The sequence below is a fragment of the Notolabrus celidotus genome, chromosome 20 (genome assembly GCF_009762535.1).
Source record: "Notolabrus celidotus isolate fNotCel1 chromosome 20, fNotCel1.pri, whole genome shotgun sequence".
NCBI classification, from domain to species: domain Eukaryota; kingdom Metazoa; phylum Chordata; class Actinopteri; order Labriformes; family Labridae; genus Notolabrus; species Notolabrus celidotus.
In genome coordinates, this window is record NC_048291.1 from 23,538,397 (window position 1) to 23,557,911 (window position 19,515).

General features: G+C 41.5%; 1 protein-coding gene across 1 annotated transcript; it reads right to left on the reverse strand.

The window, feature by feature from the left end:
- Positions 1–3,991: 3,991 nt before the first annotated feature.
- Positions 3,992–17,929, reverse strand: fbxl20 (F-box and leucine-rich repeat protein 20). Its single transcript, XM_034712104.1, has 15 exons — positions 17,506–17,929; positions 12,604–12,665; positions 11,698–11,752; positions 11,471–11,545; positions 11,222–11,316; positions 11,037–11,105; positions 10,858–10,953; positions 10,551–10,677; positions 9,956–10,030; positions 8,994–9,124; positions 8,541–8,601; positions 8,286–8,330; positions 8,139–8,195; positions 7,805–8,017; positions 3,992–6,291 (listed from the first exon to the last, which is right to left on the reverse strand). The coding sequence occupies exons 1-15, from the start codon at positions 17,545–17,547 to the stop codon at positions 6,184–6,186; spliced, it is 1,311 nt and encodes a 436-aa protein (XP_034567995.1). The 5' UTR covers positions 17,548–17,929; the 3' UTR covers positions 3,992–6,183.
- Positions 17,930–19,515: the final 1,586 nt, after the last annotated feature.

Here is a 19,515-nt window from a genome sequence, read left to right on the forward strand (position 1 = left end):
AAGATCCATGGTTGTGGGCGGGGGCATATTTTTACACCTAAATATAGATCAACTCACAGTTTGCACACAGAAATGTTCTCTTTGAGGTGATGAGTGGGTTTTAAAACAGAAGCTTGTTTCCTCCCCAAGTCACAGAGTTCACCTCATTAATTCTACTGTCTGTCATAATGGGAATGATTGTGAAGGTTAATGTAATTACATGGTTGCAATTTGTTCCAGCAAGTCTATTAATGACACAATTTGATGTTCATTTGGAGCTGATCCCAGGTGCAATGACATCAAACATTCAAACCCATACCAACACAAAAATGAAACTGACTACCTATGGTCCAAGTGGGGAGGGGGGCCCTTAATAGGCCTGAAATAAAATGTGTTTTGTAGTAACTGCAATAAGATAACTAAAATTGTTTGAATAAATAAACAAACATTCAGAATTCCTTTCTGGAAAAAAGGGGAGTCTCTGTGAGATATGCATCTTATGCCTAAAGTGGGGAATTGTTATATTTTCATAGCATCAAGTGTGGCTGAATCTAATTGAAAGTAAACTGTAGGTTTTTTAGAGTTTTATTTAAATTCACAAGGTTAGGTTGCACAAAATAATGCCCCCTTGTTGTTATTCAACCAGTCACTTGGCTTCAAATAATCTTGTTTGAAGAGGTGGACAGTCTGAAGGTCAATATTGTGCAGTTATACAAAAAAAATTATATTGATATGTAGCTTAGATTTGAGTCAGTTAACCAGGATAGTTTTAAACATATATTTTTGTTTAATGCAAATAAACCAGTATTATAGCAGCAATGTTATATTTGGAGGGTTGGCTGTGGTGATGGGGCCCACTGAGATATCTTTTCAGGGGGCCCAGAATTCCTGGCGACGCCCCTGCCAACACTTACTGACATAATGCAATGCTATTGATACCATTAGAAATACCATGTGGGGTATGATCAGATATATCATTTTAAGTTGTCAGACGAGTGTAAAACATTGAAAGTAGTAGGTGAGGATGTCTCTTTAGAAGCTGCCGCAGCCTATTTACCAAACCTTGAACAGTAACTTTCTTTTGAATGACCAAAATGTTGATAAAGTTTTAGCCACACACTCCACTACTCCATTCCCTGTAATTTTCCACATGTTTGAAGCTTTAGCTCCCATGCAGGCTCTCTGCAGAGTTAAGGATGCATCAGAGTGTGTAGGATTGTTTCAAGCAGCTGCAGTAAGGCCAGAGGATTGGTACTACTGATACAATCTCAATCTCATCACGGTTTAAGCCTCAAATCCTGGGGTGTGTTTCCATTGATTCCCCCTTAAACAGCTTTTATCATTCTTCAGATGAAAAAGAATGAGGTAAAAAAAGTTGTGGTCACAGCTACTGATCTTTGTATATACTCCAGAGGGGTGATAAAAGTAGGACACAGCATTTTCTGAATGAGTTCCTCTCTAATAAGGCAAAGTTCATTCGCACAGAGTTATTTTAGCCAAGCCTGACATCAAAGTTTGCTCCAAGCTGTCACCAAAGTCTTTGCGTGTGGGTGTGTGGGAGAAAAGAAGAAAGACAAAGAGAGAGAGAGCCTCTGTTATCAAATTAATTATTTCTTCACTCAGAGCCAGGGCACAGCAGATAACAGAGTCACTGTGGAAAAAACACTGTGGGAAAAAAACAACAAAGGCCAAGTCAAAAGTTTTCAAGTGTCTAGCAGTGTGGCTTTGCTGTCAAAAATAAACTGAAACACAATGTCTTGCTGGGGAGCTGTGCAGTGAGCTGTGATCGGATCCGTCTCTGTTAAACTCACAAAACACTGAGCAGTTGGAAGATATTCTGGAGGAGGGAGACGCACAGGAACACTTAAGTTTCTCCCTCAGAGATGCCCTCCTTTCATCCTCCATGAGAAACCCCAAGAGCCGGAACACCACTGCTAAAAATGAACATTAAAACAGAGCGAAAACACATTGATGTCCCGGTGATCAGGAGGCGGGGGAAACAAGAGCAGGATGGAAATGAGTCCCGAGTGGCAGAAGACACATCCCAGCTGTGACAGCAGTCGTCATGGAGCAGCCACAGGGCCAGAGCTGATGATGATACTGAATGTTCATCTGTGTTTTCCACCTCAAAGTGTGAACCAAAGGGAGATCTGGCTTTGTTCTGAAAAAGTATTAGGAAAGGATCTTTTAAAGGCCGATATGAGCTGGAAGAATAATTACATACATGTTTGTATACCTATCTGTCTATTGTTTCAGTACAGACCTAAAGAACTCATCATGTTCAACACATTCACATTATATCAAACATTAGAAAGTCGGGTTGAATTAATAATTGTCAGGTATATAATTAGATATTATAACAGACAAAGCATGCTATGATTGACTGCCAAACAATCTATATACTAATTGATTTACTCGTTAATAGAAAACAGTACACTAGTATCCAAAGGCAGACAGCTGTAGAGGAGCTTCATGCAGGTGTTTTAAAGCCAAGTATTTCCAATGATGGCCTTTTGTTAAAGACATTTTACATCAAACATATGAACATGGCATTTCAGGATTAAACATACAATAATTAATGTCATACAGTCATGACTTCCTGAGAAACATCAACTGGAGCAGACATGAATAATGCCACATTTTCAGTCCATTATTTCCTCTCTTTTTCTTTTAAAAATCAGTCATTGTTTTTCACTCCTGGAGCTAAAAGCTTATCCCATATAGCTCCTGACCAGAGTGACTCTATTCAAGTCACTGGAGAGCTCAGAGGGGAAATCAGAGCAGCAGTGATGTAGGAACTCAAACAGCCAGCGTACTACTGCCACCTGCTGCACAAACACTACTAATGCTAAATTAGCCATACAATGACCAGAGCAACAGCAGAGGAAACCAGACAAGTCTTAATAATATAGGTATATATTTATTCATACGTACATAGTCATTTATATCGGTTAATTGTAAAAAAAAAAAAAAAAAAAGAAAAAAAGAAAAAAAAAGGAAAGATTTACAGTAATTATATTACTACAGTCATTGTCAAAGTTGTTTTTGAAATTTCTCAGGCGTCAATCTACCATGGACTTTCACTGTAGATTCACCTCTTGCCCACAGTCCTTATCCTCAGCTGGAGTCCAGTGTTTGGGGAGCGACATGAATGAAACGAACGTTTGAACTTGACTTTGTGTAAACTTGTCCAAGAATGTGATGGAAGGAAACAGAGGTGTTTCATATGGGGGGGTGAAAAATCAATCAGTCATTCTGCTTTGTCGAGCTTGTAGTGTATGTTGTACCATGACATGAGTAATGACAGGTTATCTCTTTGTACATATAAAACCATCGGGAGTGGGTTGAATCTCAGTCGATGAAAATCCATTCAGAGTGTTTGCTGTGAAAACACACAGCACACTGCTGACTCAGCCTGAACCAGCTGAACTGTACGAGGAGGAATAGAAGGCGTTACAACCAGATGACTTTTTCTTTTTCTTCCACTTAACTGTGTTAACCCCAGACAGCACAGTGACAGAGCACAGTTGATATCTCCGCCATTTTGACTCTTAGTTGTTCCCTAATCCTCGTAAAACCCCATTCAAACAAAACAGATCAGACTGGATTACACTGGATTCATCTCAGCTCACATTATCCAGCCTGCCGTAGCTGTCAAATCACCGACTGAATAGAATTCATCATGGAGTCTTTTGCCTGTTGGCATGCTTCTTAAACCAGAACTGGGACATTTGAAAGTGATCAACATTCCACACGGGGTTTTGGCCTTGTATTTGGGCAAGGTGCATTGTGGGAGAGCAGTATTTCAAAAAGCAAGGCATTAAAATTAAGATGAGGAAAGCCCGCTTAATGGAGAAAAATCGGATTCTGCTAAAGTGGCACACAATGCCTGAACGGCCACCTCGAGGACTTCTCCTTGATGGAAACATTCAATCTGTAGAACCTACATCATACATACATTTCATCTTCATCATCATGAACTCCTCCTCAACTCACATTTTAAAAATCCAACTCAAATTTGAACATTTATTACAATTGCACTGGCGCCAACACTTCCCTGGACAAAGGCTACACTCTGGACATTAAGTAACAATAAACTCTTAATAGAAACACAAACAGCATCAGATCAAATCTGAGGACTGGAAGAGGACTCAAACTCAACTTGGAGACACTGAACTCATGACTTCAAACACAAAGCAGGTGCAATCCAAACCACACCAAAACAGAACTGCTAAAGAAGAGAAACAGTGGAGATCCAGAGGAGAGCAGACAGGAGAGCAGAAAAAGACACGTTTATAAAATGAAAGGGGGAAGAGAGACACAGAGTAAAGCAGGTGCAAGTGCAGGAGAAGATAATCCATAAGAAAAGGCTTCAATACTTCATAGGGCAGGGGGCTGAAGTCCATGGCAGCCCTCCATCGTGACAAAAAATCATTCCATCGTCTCTGTCAGCAGGCCAGAGTCATGTGCTCAAGTTTCAAGATTCAGTTGACCTCCTCTTGCAGTGACTCCACCAGTCTGATCCGGTCTTTACCTCCAGCAGCGGGACTGGTCTCAGACATATTGAGGAAGTCACAGGTGGCAGAGTGTAACGCTCTATCACTTCGTCCCTTGCAAGGCCTCATGGGAGTTGAGGAGTCGCCAATGCCACTCTGACACCGGGCAAGTCCTCTCGCCGCTGCGCTCGATTCAGTTCCTCATCATCAGAACCGTCACCAGTGTGAACACAAGAGCGACTAAAAGAAATCAAACCGACTAAATGAAATCAAAACAACTAAAAGAAAGAATTACTTTGATTGTTTTCAGTTGGCTTCTTCTTTCCGTTGTATCAGTCTGACAGCATGGATTCATGTCATGTGATGTCAGACCCTTTGTTTCTCAGAGGGTTTTGTAACTTTTTTAGTTTCTGACATGAGCTTCAACAGGCCGGCATCAGTTCCTCTGAAACTCCAGATAAAGAGCCGGCTCAGTTTGTTTGTCCAAAGCTCCTGAGCATATTTCAACACACGTCTGTACTGCATGGAGCCCAAGTGATCTTCCATAGATCCCTCAGGAAGATCCATGAACAGCAGTCTCACATTGTCTTCTGTTGCTTCGCTGGCTTTGACTCTCTGTCCACTCCGCAGTCTTCTTGTATATGTACAGTTAGACTTTAAAAAACTAGAGTTGTTACATGCAACATTTGGCATCTTCTCGTCCCCACTTGTAAGTCTTAATTGGTGTCCATTTTTAGAAAAATATTAAACTTTGTCTTTTTTTTTCTCTTCAGTATATTGAAGCTTCTGATTGTGACAGAGGGACAGAGAGAGGTTGAGGGTACAGGTGTAGCAAGCTCAGTGTGCGCATGAAAAGGGAAGTCTTAACTGCCAGCCCTAAATTTCAAAGAAGGCTGTCTTTGTAAAGTGTCTCGTCATTGCTTTACTGGAAGTGCAAAAAGATGCAAGTATGCTTTTAAAAAAAATACAATAATAATAATGAATCACAGAGTATGCTTGCTGCTGCTTGCTATGTGTTTGGGGTGTTGGCAGTTAACTTGCTGCACTGCTTCCCCTTTCTGAAATGAACAGCCTGCAGATCGAAGCTAACACAGGTCTTACTCGAGTGCAGTTCTTGTCTGGAGGTAGCTGTTGGGTGACCTTAAACACTGAGGGAACTATGTGTGAGAAGTTAAGAGTGATTTCACCTCCTCAGTGTGACCGTAATCTGTCTCAAAGTCGAGAATAACTCCCCTCAAATATGGAGCAGTTGTTGTTTTTGATGTTAAAGTCTTGTTCTGTAATCCTTTAAACAATTCTTTTGTACTTTACCCAATGAGGAGTTAAATCCTTTAACAGTGGCGATCACATTTGATGTTTTACATAACCCTCTTTGTAATACTGGCTTGTCCTCTGAACACCAACCAGGAATGTTCAGACATTCTTCTTAATCTGTGCATGTGTCTGTATTTCGCCTGATGTGGACTGTGTGGCGGCCAGTTTTGGGAATGTTTTTGGGAAAGTTACCAGAGACCCTGTAGCGTGATTTAGCTCTCACCCTCTCTCTGCAGCTCCAAAAAGGGGATGGAGGGTGCGGGGTGCACACCAGCATGTACGTTCTGACAGAGCGGCCAGGAGGGGGACAGCAGGTCAGGGGTCAAGTGACAGGCTGTGGGGAGCATGTACGAGGGACACCGGGTAAGGAAAGGGGGGGGTTGTTGTCTTTACATCATAACAGGACACAGCAGCGACAAAACCTCTGACGGCTGCCTCCGACAGAGGGGGGCGGAGTGATGGGAGCGAAGTATGCATGCACTTTGATGTTGGGCAGATGGGTCTGTGCAGAAAAAGAAGAGAAACAGATGGAAATGTGTTAATGGATCATATCAAAACTTGTAAACCTGCATCAAGTAGCTTAACACATCACTACTTGTTGCATGTGAAGACCCTGAAATCACATCTTAAATCAGATTTATTCACACTCAGTGAAGCTGTGATTGATTAAATGTACTATACTGACATCGCAGTCAGAAGTGACAGCAGATCTAATGCTGATGAAGAGACAAGATCTCTCTGGACACGCACTAATGTTGAGCAGACAATCTGTGCTTCACACTTTAGCTTTGATTACTCACTTCTTTTGAGTGGAGACGACTCCAACACTGGACAACAGTGCATGACTTTATGAATGCATCTTTCTAATGACAACATTTCTCCTCTGTAGCTTCCTCAGTCACTCAAACAGGCCAGGTATACTTTAGTGTGGTAATTAACCTGCCAGAGCCCAGTCCTCTTCTGCAGCTCTGCAGGATTATTCTCAGGGCCACTGCTGTTGGCTGAAAGCTAAAAAGGAGCAGGCTAAGCTCTTACATAAATATTACTGTTAGACAGCATTAAGCAGTGAGAGACAGCACTAACGACACTGCTGCTGTTTTGATTTACCATCTCTTATTTACCTTTGTGAAGGTTTTATTAACTGAACTCGCTCAGACTTTACAGAAGTCAAACACACCTGACATGAAACACCATGTAGTGTTCAGAACAGGGTTGGAAGTATTTTTCGTTCTATGGTTATAGAAATATCTTCAAAGACTGAAGGACACAAACTGATTCACATATGAAGAGTTCATTTGCAAAAACAGATAACTCTGTTTTTATGAATTTAAAAAAAACATATTTCTTTTTGATATAGATTCCTAATAAAGTTGCATTTCCAAGATACCCCTGATTAGTAAAGTCATTTTAACTTAGTCAAAGCCACCCAACCTCAGTTGATTGATCATACCAAAAGCTAGTAATAGAAAAAATGTGTTTTTTGATTTTTTTTTTGAATTTTTCAAAAGTGAGTTATCTGTTTTTGCAAACGAATTCTTCATATTTTCTTCCTCTAATTGTTGCCAAAATATCAAACTGCATTTCTACATCTTTACTTGCTTGCTGTCTTGTATCCACCTTTACTGTCACATTATATTTCCTGTTGTTATTCTACTTCTTATACCTTTGGATAATGACAAACCAGCAGAAAAGATGCATACGTCTCATCTGGGCTGCCACATGGCACCACGAGATTCTAGAAACCTGGTGCCCCTGATCAGAATCCAGTGTTGGGACCGGGTGTGTATTGTAGCACTGTGATTTGTGCTTTGCCTCAGATGCAATAAAATGTCTGTGAATGGTAAATGGACTGTGTTCAACACTCAAAGCTAACGACCGACTCCTCCACTGAGCCACAGCTGCTTGGATTTCAAACAAGTTGCACCAGCATATTTGAAGTTAATACAATGGGTGTTTGCAGTAGATCCTTTGAATGAATCAGTAGTGATTCACCGCTGTTTGCCCACACAGCTCACCCTTAGTCTCTTGATGCCGGCACGCGTGATCTGCTGGCAGTCGTACAGCTCGATGCGATCCAGACTATGGCAGCTCTTCAGGTGCTCCAACGAGGCATCTGTGATCAGGGGGCAGTTGTCCAGCTCGATCACCTCCAGACGGTCATGAGCACAGGGGCCACTGCCCAGGTGTCTGATGCCATCATCAGTGATCAGCTCACAGTGAGACAGACTCTAAAAGAACACACCAGCACAGGAGGCTGTATTACTCAACTGTGTTTGGATAAGATGTGATTTGTTGTTGGTGTAAATGCTGCTGGAGCAAAGTGTGTATGAGCAACAGGCACAGACTCACCAGGACTTGCAAACGAGGGCAGTGGATGGACAGCTGGATAAGTGTTCCATCTGTGATCTGATGAAGAAGTCAAAGAAAGACAGAAATGTTACAGCTGCAGTCTCCAAACAACAACCATCGTTTGTGTAGCTTGGATCGTTGATTTACCTGCACACATTCCTCTAGATCCATCTTCTCCAGCTCGTGACAATTCTGCAGCAGAGAGAGAGAGAGAGAGAGAGAGAGAGAGAGAGAGAGAGAGAGAGAGAGAGAGAGAGAGAGAGAGAGAGAGAGAGAGAGAGAGAGAGAGGATGATGAGCAGGGAGAAACTACTCTCTAACGTTGGTTTGGGTACATTTCAAGAAATTTAATCTGTAAGCAAAGAATGGTTGCATGCAAACAAGAGCCAGATGCCACACTCACTCTTGCTAATGTAGTGAAGCCCACGTCTGTAAGCTGAGAGCAGCGAGCTACTTCTAATATTCTGTAGAGGAGAAGAGAAGAGCACAGAGTTTAAAGATGACATCACTGTCTCTCTGTCACTTTGAAGGACTTCATGGAGATCTACAGGATAATAAAATATATAAAGCAGGATAAAATAATGAATCCATTATTATTATGCACAGACTTTAAACGCCTTTTATCAAAGCTATTCAATCTGATCATCACAAATCATTCTTGTACTCAGAGTAAATTATTCCACCAAAGTGAGATGACTTCACAGGGTAAGGTGGACAATAACACACTAATATCTAGCAAAACAGTAAGATGTCACGATTAAGTCACAGACTAATTAAGAGGGTTTTTTTTAGAGTCCAGGAAGTGGTGCAGGGTTGGGTTCAGAGTGTGTGTGTAGGTGTTGGTGTGTAAATTCACCTGAGGCGAGGGCAGTTCTGTCCCAGTGCGTGCAAGATGGCGTCTGTGATATTGGCACAGCCGGACACACACAGAGACTGCAGGCGGTGACAACCCCTGCAAATTGTGATGAGGCCCTCGTCTGTGATCTGCTGCTCAGAGAGAGACAGATTTTGAGTTTGTGTATGTGCAGCAACGAAACCTGTGTTCATAATGGTGTGAAAACATGGCAGCTTTCATGTGCTTGACTGCAGCTTTGCATGAAAGGCAATCAATGCATACGTTGACAGATATCTGAGGACCTCCGAGAACTATTTCTTTCCCAACTTTTTTTTTAAAGATAAGATAACTTTTTAAAGACACACTGTGAGAAAAGACAAAAGACACATGGGCTTTGAATTGTGCAACTGATCCCCACAAATGTTTAAAAGCTTTTCAATGACATACACTAACAATCAAAAGTTTGGAAACACCTTCTCATTCAAGGGGTTGTACTTATTTTAATTATTTGAAACACCATGGATTAATACTGAAGGCTTCAAAACTATGAAAGAACATATATGGAGTTATCTATTTCACAAAAAAATGTAAAACAAACTAGAATATGTTTTATATTTTAGATTCTGTAAAGTAGCCCCCTTTTTCCTTCATGACAGCTTTGTACACTCTTGGTATTCTCTCAGTCTGCTTCATGAAGTGGTCTCCTGGAATGGTTTCTAATTAACATGAGCCTTGTCAAGAGTTCTTTTGTAGAATGACTTGCCTTCTTAATGTGTTTGAGACCATCAGTTGTGTTGTTCAGAGTTAGGGTTAGCACACAATGGATAGCCCTATTTGACTACTGTTGTAATCCATATTATGGCAAAACCAGATTATTTGATAGTTTTGATGTCTTCAGTATTAATCTACAATGTCTACAAGTTTCACTGAAATAGCTGAACATTTGGATTTCCAGATATCTTAAACTTCAACAACATACTTACAGAGCATGTCTGCAGGTTGAGTGTAACCAGCTCTGGACAGTGAGCCCCAATATGCTTCAGAGCCTCATCCTCTAGCTGTAGGAGAGATTACAGAGGACAGACAAACATCAACAACAATCCATCTGCACTTATCAAATGTGTTACAGAGCAGAGGAGCCAATTACTGGAGACACTTTGTACTTGTGTTCATATGTTGAACTATATTTCACCGTCTGAATATTTCTATTATTTGCCCTCTTCAACTTACCCCACAACACTCTACCTACACTGTGTTGATGAGTCCATTAAAGACACTTAGCATCACAAACTGATGCACAGCTTCTAAAATCACTCCTTGGTTTAACTGACATCTCTGCTAACTGAGTGCATGTCTTCACTATTGACAATGTGTTTTCTTCTGACTTAAAATAATTGATCTGTGAATTCTTCTTAGACTTTTCACCGTGCACTTATGACAGTTGACATATCAGACTAGCATTGTATGATTGTGTTTACGTTTTCTTCTAACAGCAGGTAGCATGCCTTTTTTCAGACACATCCTCCCTCGTATAGGAAGTGGTGCGCATTATTCTGTAGTGACAGTCGTCGACTATACCTGTGTGCATCCCTTGAGAAAAAGGCCTTTTAGTCCAGGGCACGAACGCACCAGGGCCTGGATGCCATCTTTTGTGACCTGATCACACCAGGAGATGTTGAGCTGCTCTAGCAGGGGGCAGCCCTCACTGAGATGAAGGATGGGTGAGAGAAGGAAAAAGGCAGGGTGTTAATTGAACAAGAACACAGCAATGAGGGGGAGAGAGGATAAAGATGACATACACATTATTAGGAAGATTGTGCTGTATGTTATCATTTGTTTGTAAAAATGTTTGATGAAGGACAGAGACAGCTTTGAGCCCACACACCTGAGAGCTTTGAGTGACAGGTTTGTGATTGAGGTACAGGAGGCGAGGTCCAGGTGCTTCAGCTTTGGACAGAACTTACTGAGGCTGTTACACGTGCTGAGAGGAGAGAGACAACAAGTGCTTTAGCCAGGGAGGAAAGGTGTTCTGTTTTATTTGCATTAGGGAAACAGTACACATACCTGTCTGTGATCTTAGTGCAGCCATTTAGACTAAGCAGCTCGATGTTTCTGCAGTTCTGTGAGAAAGTCCTGCAGAGAAACACAAGTAAATATTTCAGTGATGGCAGTCAAACTGAACCTGGTGGATCTACCTCTCCTGAGTGTGACATAGAATTACTGTCAGAGTAAGTCCTCGCCAAACTCACCTCAGGGCGCTGTCACCTACGCCCAGGCAACCCCGTAGGCTCAGCTTCCTCAGGAACCCTCCACACCGCTTGGAGATGTTCTCCACCACCCGGCCCTGCAACAAAAACAACCCACTCAGCCTGCTGGATTTGCTCCTCTGTATTCATCTCAGTAACGACAGATAAAGAGTGAAGGGTGAAGGGAAGGTAAACATTAAATATTGAAGCTACAGGTGTGAGTAAAGTAGAGAACAATCTGATTCTTCTCACCTCAATGTCTCTCTGAAAGTCAAAGAGGTCGATCCGTTGCCAGTTGCTGCCATCCAAGGCCAGAACGTTCCAGGACTGAGAGCAGGGAGGGAGAAACTCACGTTTAGGGTCATCACTTTTTGTGTCAGACAACACTGACATGGAGAACGCACACTTCCAAACACACACACACAAACAGAAACAGTCATACACACATGCATACACACACCTTGTGAACACAGACTCACCCGTGAGACCTGGGCACAGCGACAGAGTGTCACCACATCCAGAAAGGAGAAGATTCTGGAAGACAGACAGGGACGGTTCAGAGACCCTGATCCTCACTACCAGAAGCTTTCTCTTTACACTAGACCTGGCCCTCAACCCGTGCAGCTGCTTTCCATCATGGCACAGGGGTGTGAGCAAATCAGCTAATATTGCCTTAGACTGTCAGCAGGATCGATGTGTTTACCCCGTTTGTGGGATTCAAGTGTTTACTCAAAGTGGGATCCTGCTGAGGAAAACACACAACCTTTTTCCAAGGAGCAGAGCTGGAAACTTAACATTTAAGCCCTGATGCAGCAAAAACACAGAGTTGGGTTTAAAGTAGGGATGCAGCAGATCCCAGCACAGCCTGCCAGCCTCACAAATCAGAGTGGTGAACACAGCCAGGCTGCACAGAGTCAGCAGCCGCAGCACGGACACTTCGCCAGCGAGGCGGAGGCCTGAGTTATGGCCTTCATTTTCAGTTTGCTGAAGGGCTGCTGAGATTTTTTTTTTAACCTCAAGTCAATTTGATTGCTTAATAACTTCAGGCATCTGTATTCAATTACAGGTTTAGCATTGGGGAGGCATAGAAGGGTGGAGCAGGAGGGATGCTGGCATCCTGGTGGTTGGTTAAACTGAAATGTTTGTACAAGGACGAGGAGGCAAACATTCGTCAGTATGATCGTGAGATGGACAGTCTGAGTGTGTGTCTGTGTCTGACGGGTGTTGAGGGAGACGGGTGGTGCGAGGCTGATTGTGTCGCTGTGTATGACTGGATGTGCTGAACAGGCGCGAGGGTAGAGAATGTGGAGTAGGACAACATGACAGTTTTGCTTGAGAACAGAAAACCCTACAGACGGTCTGGAGTGTTTGGAAATGTCACTCACCTTAACAACAGCTCCTTGGGCAGCTTCTTATTGATGACTGCCTCGTCGCTGTTTGTGAACATCTGAAAAAGCACAGAGGGATAATATTAGTCCTTGCAGGCTGTTGTAACATAGCTGGGGGGGGGCCCTTCATCCACTCACCATCTCAAGGACAGCCCCAGCATAAAAGCAAGGATAAATGATGGTAATCTCATCAGCTGAGATTGAGTCAATGTCAGGTCTTAGGAAACACAAAGGGTGACAGATAAAGCAGCAACATGAGACTGGATTTTGTGTCTTGTGAGGAAAATTAGCAGGATGGGACTTTGTAATGAGGACCTCAGAGCTGTGACGGTCTCTACTTCTGTTATCTGTTCTGCATGCATATTCTGACCTTACTTCCTGTGATGTTTACACTGTAAGTTTTGACACCAGCATGCACTGAGTTGTTACAATCAGTTACAATATATCTTTTGTGACTCTCCCACAAATCGCTCCAGCTTCTGCAAACAGCTAATGGATTTCCACAGGAATAATTGCATGCCATGTGAGCGCAAATACTGGCCTGTAATCCACAGACAAGGTCTCGGCAAACAAAGAGACATTAACTTGCTTCTTAGATAAGAACACCCCCAGTTATTTAGAAATTCAGGGCAAAGTGTGGAACATCATAATTGTGAAATGCGGGATGTCAAGAGAAAGATATTGGACAGCATCTCTGCATCAGTCACAACAAGACGAGTGAAGCAACATCTGGCCCGATCAGTTTTCCTCCATAGACTCAGAGAGATAAATCTAACCCAGCGACAGGGTAATTAAGGGGTGGGGGCTTTGGTGTGTAAATAAAAAGGTGCAGGATGACACGTTATTTACAATAAGCAAACATCTGTGTGACAAGATCAACACATAATCTGCAAATGTCCTTATTTGCACTTATCCACAGGTCCAAGTGTGAAGCAGTCATGATCCAAAATCAAGGAAATGTTGACTTCTTGCTTGGTGACATAATAAGTAATAACGGTTCCTGACAGTGTGTACTTTGCACTAATTTGATTACAAGTGTCATAACTAAAACCACATTAACGATGGCTCCGGGTTTTGTTGGACTTGAAAAACCAAAGCCAATTCATATTCAACAGCTCACAAAAAAAACTGTCAGGTCTGCCTGTTTAAAAATCAAGTCAGCTCCGGGTCAAAGCCTCTCTGTCTCTCTTTGATAAACATACAACCTCCACATACACACACTTGACACACAAACACACAGCTGTCTATTCAAGGGCTGCCTGCCAGCGCAGACGTGTAAAATTTTGAGGGAGTAAAGAAAGGACAGACATTTGGATTTGGGGCAAACTGACTCTGACAGCTCGCCTTCACCAGAGCAACTCTCCAAATAATCCAGAGCCATTTCCAAAGAACCAGATGCGCATGGTCAACGGGCATACACTGTCCCCTTTTGTATTCTAACATGAAATGAACCTGATGCTGCATGAATGTAAGCATTATGTTTTCTCCACTGGTCAGCTATAGTCAGTGAAGCAGGCCTGGCAGGAGGTAAAAGCTGGGTGAGCTGTAACCTCAAGCTAGAGATCATTGTGAAGCAAAACAAAGTGGGATATTATTTTTAGAAAAACTGGTTTGTGTTGTTTTCTGAAAAGACCCCAACCTTTTATTAAAATGAGATCAGGCTGACAAATCTGATGGTGATATGCACAATGAACTCATATCAAACACATGGCTTGATTGGGTTCAGATGTTCAGTCAATCACTGCATACATGGATCATGTGTTTAAGGACAAGTAATCAGACACCAAAGCCAGCAGTGAACACACTGTTTCATTGCTTACAAGTTTTGTTTTTGAGACTCTTACATCAATTCCCTCAAATATACATAACCTAGTGTTGACTGAAATCTCATTATGGTCATCATTCACACATAACTTCCAAGGAACATTATTGTTAGGCTTCATTATTGCTTGTCTTCTTTACAGAGAGCTGTAGTCCTTTGTTTAGGACTAGTGTACAACAGATCAGTATCTACCGCAGAGCAGTAAAGTCAGAAGGATGACAGAAAACCATTTCCTGTGATACCTGTCAAAATAAAACTCTAGCAGGGCATACGGGACAAAGATATGGGAGAGGCTGTGCTTTTCTGGAGACATTCATTAATCAAGTTTCACCTTATGAAATCCACAAAATTATAGCCTGTAGATGGAAATCCCCCGCTCACTATCAGTGCAGAATTGGCTGTTGGGTTTTAATGATGTTGCCCGCATGGAATGTTGGCAGCAGAAATGCATCATGCTAAAACCAATAATGTGACAAGTTGGCTTGATACCATAAATACTCTGAAGTTGTTGCTATGAACAAATTTTAGTCCGTCCACCGGGTCTTTGGGATGGGGTGCGAAGGTGCTTGGGGGGATGGGGTGGAGTGGGGGGGGGTTGTTTCTTTGTTTGTTTTTGTTTTTATTTCTAATTTTCTTTTGCCTACCTATGTTTGTCATTCGTGCCATGGCGATCCTACAGAGAGAAAATGTATTTCCTGGTTGCCTGTTTCTTTTGGTCTCTGCTTCCTTATCCTTCATCTGACATCAGCAATGGACGTGATCCCTCTCTCTCTTGTACTCTTCTTTTTGTTGTTTGTGTAAACTTTGTTTTTGGGTTCTCTCAGGCTTAATCTTTTCATCTAAACTAAAATCTATCCAACAAATTATAATGTTTATTCCATAGACTGTATAAAATATGGACGTGGTATCCGTGACGTCACCCATCAGTTCCTGAGCGCTGTTTTGACGCCAACCGACGGCGGCAGCCATATTGGAAATGCGGAACCCCACCAGGCACAGTGTGACGTAAAGAGGCGGAGTTTGAGCCTCATAGCCAATAGATGTGTTCCTGTCTGGGAGTCAAGTCAGTCATGTCCTTATTTGGGCAAAAACTTGTAATCTTAATATCTTCTGAACCGTCACATTAGAAAAAAATTAAGTACAGTGTGTGCCGATAGAGATTAGCTACCTAGAGCCAAGCCATTTGATGAACCAGGCTGTAAACATGTTTATTCCTGCTGTAAAGATCGTCTTTTTTGAATTGGTGTCTGGGTGGTTTCCAGTGTTTCTGCAGCCAGCCTCAAGCGGATACTCAATGACTTGCAGTTTATAACACTTCCGCATGGGCTTCATAGTTTGAGACTGAAGGTTGCCACTTGGTTTATTCATATGCAATTTGATGTGAATGGGGGGTTTTCTTTGAAAAACAACACATTTAGCAATTTAAGATTAGTGCATTATCACTGCTTTAATTACTGACAGGGTCAACTCAGGCTCCCATATAAAATTTAATTGTTCAAAATTAGGGATGCACCGCTCCGATCCTGGTATAAGATATCGGCTAGATCGGACTCAAAAAGCTAGATCGGATATCGGTGACAAGGGGCCGATATATAGTGCCGATCCATATGGCAGATCTATTCATCTCAGTGGGACACACTACGTTGGCATATTTTTTATTTTCTCATTTGAAGCAGTTTTTTTTATACAGAATATGTAATTCCTCTTATCCACTGCTGAGGATTACAGTTGAATTTTAAGATCTATTGGTTTGAAGAATAACTCACCAAACTAATGGTACATATTTATAATCTCTTGAATAATGATACTGTCAGTTTAAAAATGTTTATTTTATTTTGGTTAACACAGTCAGAAAAGCCTGAAGTTGCCAAAACATGATTCTATCCTCACATTAAGGAATAGAGATTGTTAAATCAATACCGGGATCAGATCAGCTAGTATCGGTATCAGCAGATACCAAAGCCCAGGTATTGATATCGGTATCAGGACCTAAAAAGTGGGATTGGTGCATCCCTATTCAAAATAGGTATCCATCCAATCTATCTTTTAAGATATATTGTTTACATCGACAATGTCACATCATCGCTTTTATTTTGAAGGCCTAATTGAGCCACTTCCGTGTCATCACACAGTTCACTTGACAATCGGCTCCACCGCAGCTGTCGGGCCAGAAGGTAATGGCTGAATCTTCTGAGTCGTCAGCTGTTGCACCGTTAAAAATAAATAAAACCAGACACAAATCCCACGCTAGCTGGGGATTAAACCACACCAAGTGCTCAGGCTCCACAGCCCAATGTCACTGGCCGGATAGAGAGTGTGTCAGGACAAGTTTTCACCCAAATATCCAGCTTTATATCCTCACACAGAGCTCACGATATATATTTCAAGACAACAACACTTTAGATTAGGTGTGTGTGTGTACATGTTGCTCTTGTCATATCAGGATCTCACGGCGGGGGTTTAAAGGTGTGTGTTGCACTGGAGCAGCCTCGGCCCATGAGTTGAAAGTTGTGTGCTAACACGGGGTGCATGTAGCAGTCAGCCCCCCCCCTCAAGCGCAGCGGCCATGGACAATAATACAACCCAACAAGGGAAACAAAAGTAGTAAAATATGAGTTCAAATAACCCGAGCTGTAAAAAGGTTGCAGATTGTGTAGCAGTCAACAAGTTCCCTTTCCTGGAAAATGGGTGAATGTGCAGCTGCTGTCCTCGGCGTGCTCTGTAAAGCTAGCCTGTGTGTCTTTGTTTTGACGGCGCATAGGAGAAAGAGGACAACATATCAGGACCTCTGAGAACCCCTGATCATTATTAAACATTACGACAGGCTTAGTGGAAAAATGCTGAGTTGCAAGCAGACCACACACCAGGCCTTGGCTATATGTTGTAAGAACAAAAACAACAGCGTTTGACCTAATCCCAAACCCTGACTGCGGAAGAGCTGAATCCACAGCCTCACTATAAGCGCAGTTTTTATTATATACAGCGACAGTCGTGATGTAGGCCCATACCATAATGTGTTTAAAAGCTACATTGGACATGTGTCAATGGCTGTCAGTTAATACTGATGGTGGACTCACCTCAAACCGACTCCGTGAAACACCATTTACCTCCTTCCCCATGTCGGACGCTGCTGTTGGTTACCGACTCAATGAATTCGGCGAAGTAAAATGCAGATACAGGCCCTCTTCCGTCCGTTTCTTCCTCTCCACGACTATCATGCTACCGTCCTCTCGGTAGCTCCCAGGCCGCGATAACGTTGCCTTTCGGCCTGTAACACATACAGCACGACCCCTTGGTTGTTTCTGGTAAAAAATATGAGCTCTACAGGCAGCAGCGGAGCCAATAAGCCAGTTCTCTTATCTGCTCGGTTCGCCCTCACCTCCTCCTCCTCCTCCCCCTATACAGCTTTCCATCCATCCATCCACACAATAGACCGACAGGAATAGGATCTGGCAGCCCAAAATGGAGCTACACCTACATCATTTGGAAATTATAAATATACAAAAGCTAAAGGCATGTATTGCTCAAACACAAAACTACTGCTCTCTTTATTTATTGTCTGATCTTTTAACTAAAGGTAACTTTTACAGGCAAGGTACAAGCTCAGGAGTAAAGATGAATATCAGAGAGGGTGTCCAATAGTTTTTGACAGCACACAAAATCCTGGCACATAATAAACGAGACAAGGGCAACTTATGATATTGTTGTTTTTTTCTAGTTTCATCCCTGTTCATTGTAAAACATGACATCGATATGAAGATAATCAGATAAGGCAGTCAGGTGATAAAGGATTGTGGTTTGTGTGTGGTCCATGCCCCTACCCCTCATATCTCATGTACAATAAACACTATAGGTTTCCACCTGAAGGGCCCACACGTAGCCCATGAGTAGGTCAAAGGCACAGTTCATTTTTTTCTCATAATGATTCTTTCTCTAAAATAATGACACAAGCTGCAGGTTTGGCCATTTGATGACACATAAATAATAACCATATTCTATATTGTTATTGTAATTCATCTAAATACATTGCAACTTTGTTAGAACTGTACGAAACACAACTTCCGTGTTTCTGAGTAGCCACGCCCAAGAAAGAGAGTGGAACCAATCAGCATCCAGGGTGAGGACTCGTCACACATCGACATCATACTGGGAGCACCAGTCTGAGGGGAGCACACGCATGACAACAGTTCAGAGTCGTCTGAGATCCTTAGTGTGTGAAACTTATGGAGTGTTTTTTCTTATAATTATATAGTTTTTTCCTCCCTGTTTATCACAAGTGTGACAATAACTACAATTACTATTTACAGTTGTAGTATAATTGCTGCTGCAAATAAACAGTTGTGATCTAATAATGCAAACATTAGTTTAGTTAACAGTTTGTACTATCTCACTTTTAATTATTTCAATATTTGCATTTTAATGTGTTCATGAAGTCAAACTTCCTTCTAACGTCATGAGGCGAGTTTTCACTCAGCAGCATTGTGTTTGTCAGTTCAGTGCATGCAGCTTAATGCCTCTCTTGGCTTTTTGCGTTGTAGTTTATGTACAGATCCACTAAAATGTCAAGTGCAATGGGTGGGTACTGGTGTCACATGGGTTTTAAACTCATTTTAACTCCTATTAAAAATGTTATCAACTTAACCCTTTGCTCACTTCATGAAGTGTGCTATAGAATCTGTGTTGTGGGAAGTATAGGTGCAGTTAATAATAATAATAATAATAATAATAATAATAATAATAATAATAATAATAATAATAATAATAACTATTATTATTATTATTATTATATTACTATTAATGATAATAATCATATTTATTTATTATTTGTATTATTAGTAGTAGTAGTATGATAATAATGATAATTATCATAATTGTCATTATTATTATCACAATAACCACAATAATAATTATGATTATACTTATTATTCTAATAAAATAATACTGTTATTAATATGATTATACTTATACTAATTATGAAACCGATATGATTACTATGATGATGATGATGATGATGATGATGATGATGATGTTTATTATTATTATTATTTTTTTAATATTATTACTATTATTATTATTATTATTATTAT

Coding starts and splice junctions, on each gene's coding strand:
- fbxl20 (XM_034712104.1), bottom strand. CDS start 17,547: ATGGGGAAGGAGGTAAATGGTGTTTCACGGAGTCGGTTTGAG. Junction 11,317..11,470: donor ACTTTCAGAGAGACATTGAG/GTGAGAAGAATC, acceptor TTTTTGTTGCAG/GGCCGGGTGGTGGAGAACAT. Junction 11,106..11,221: donor GTAGGTGACAGCGCCCTGAG/GTGAGTTTGGCG, acceptor GTTTCTCTGCAG/GACTTTCTCACAGAACTGCA.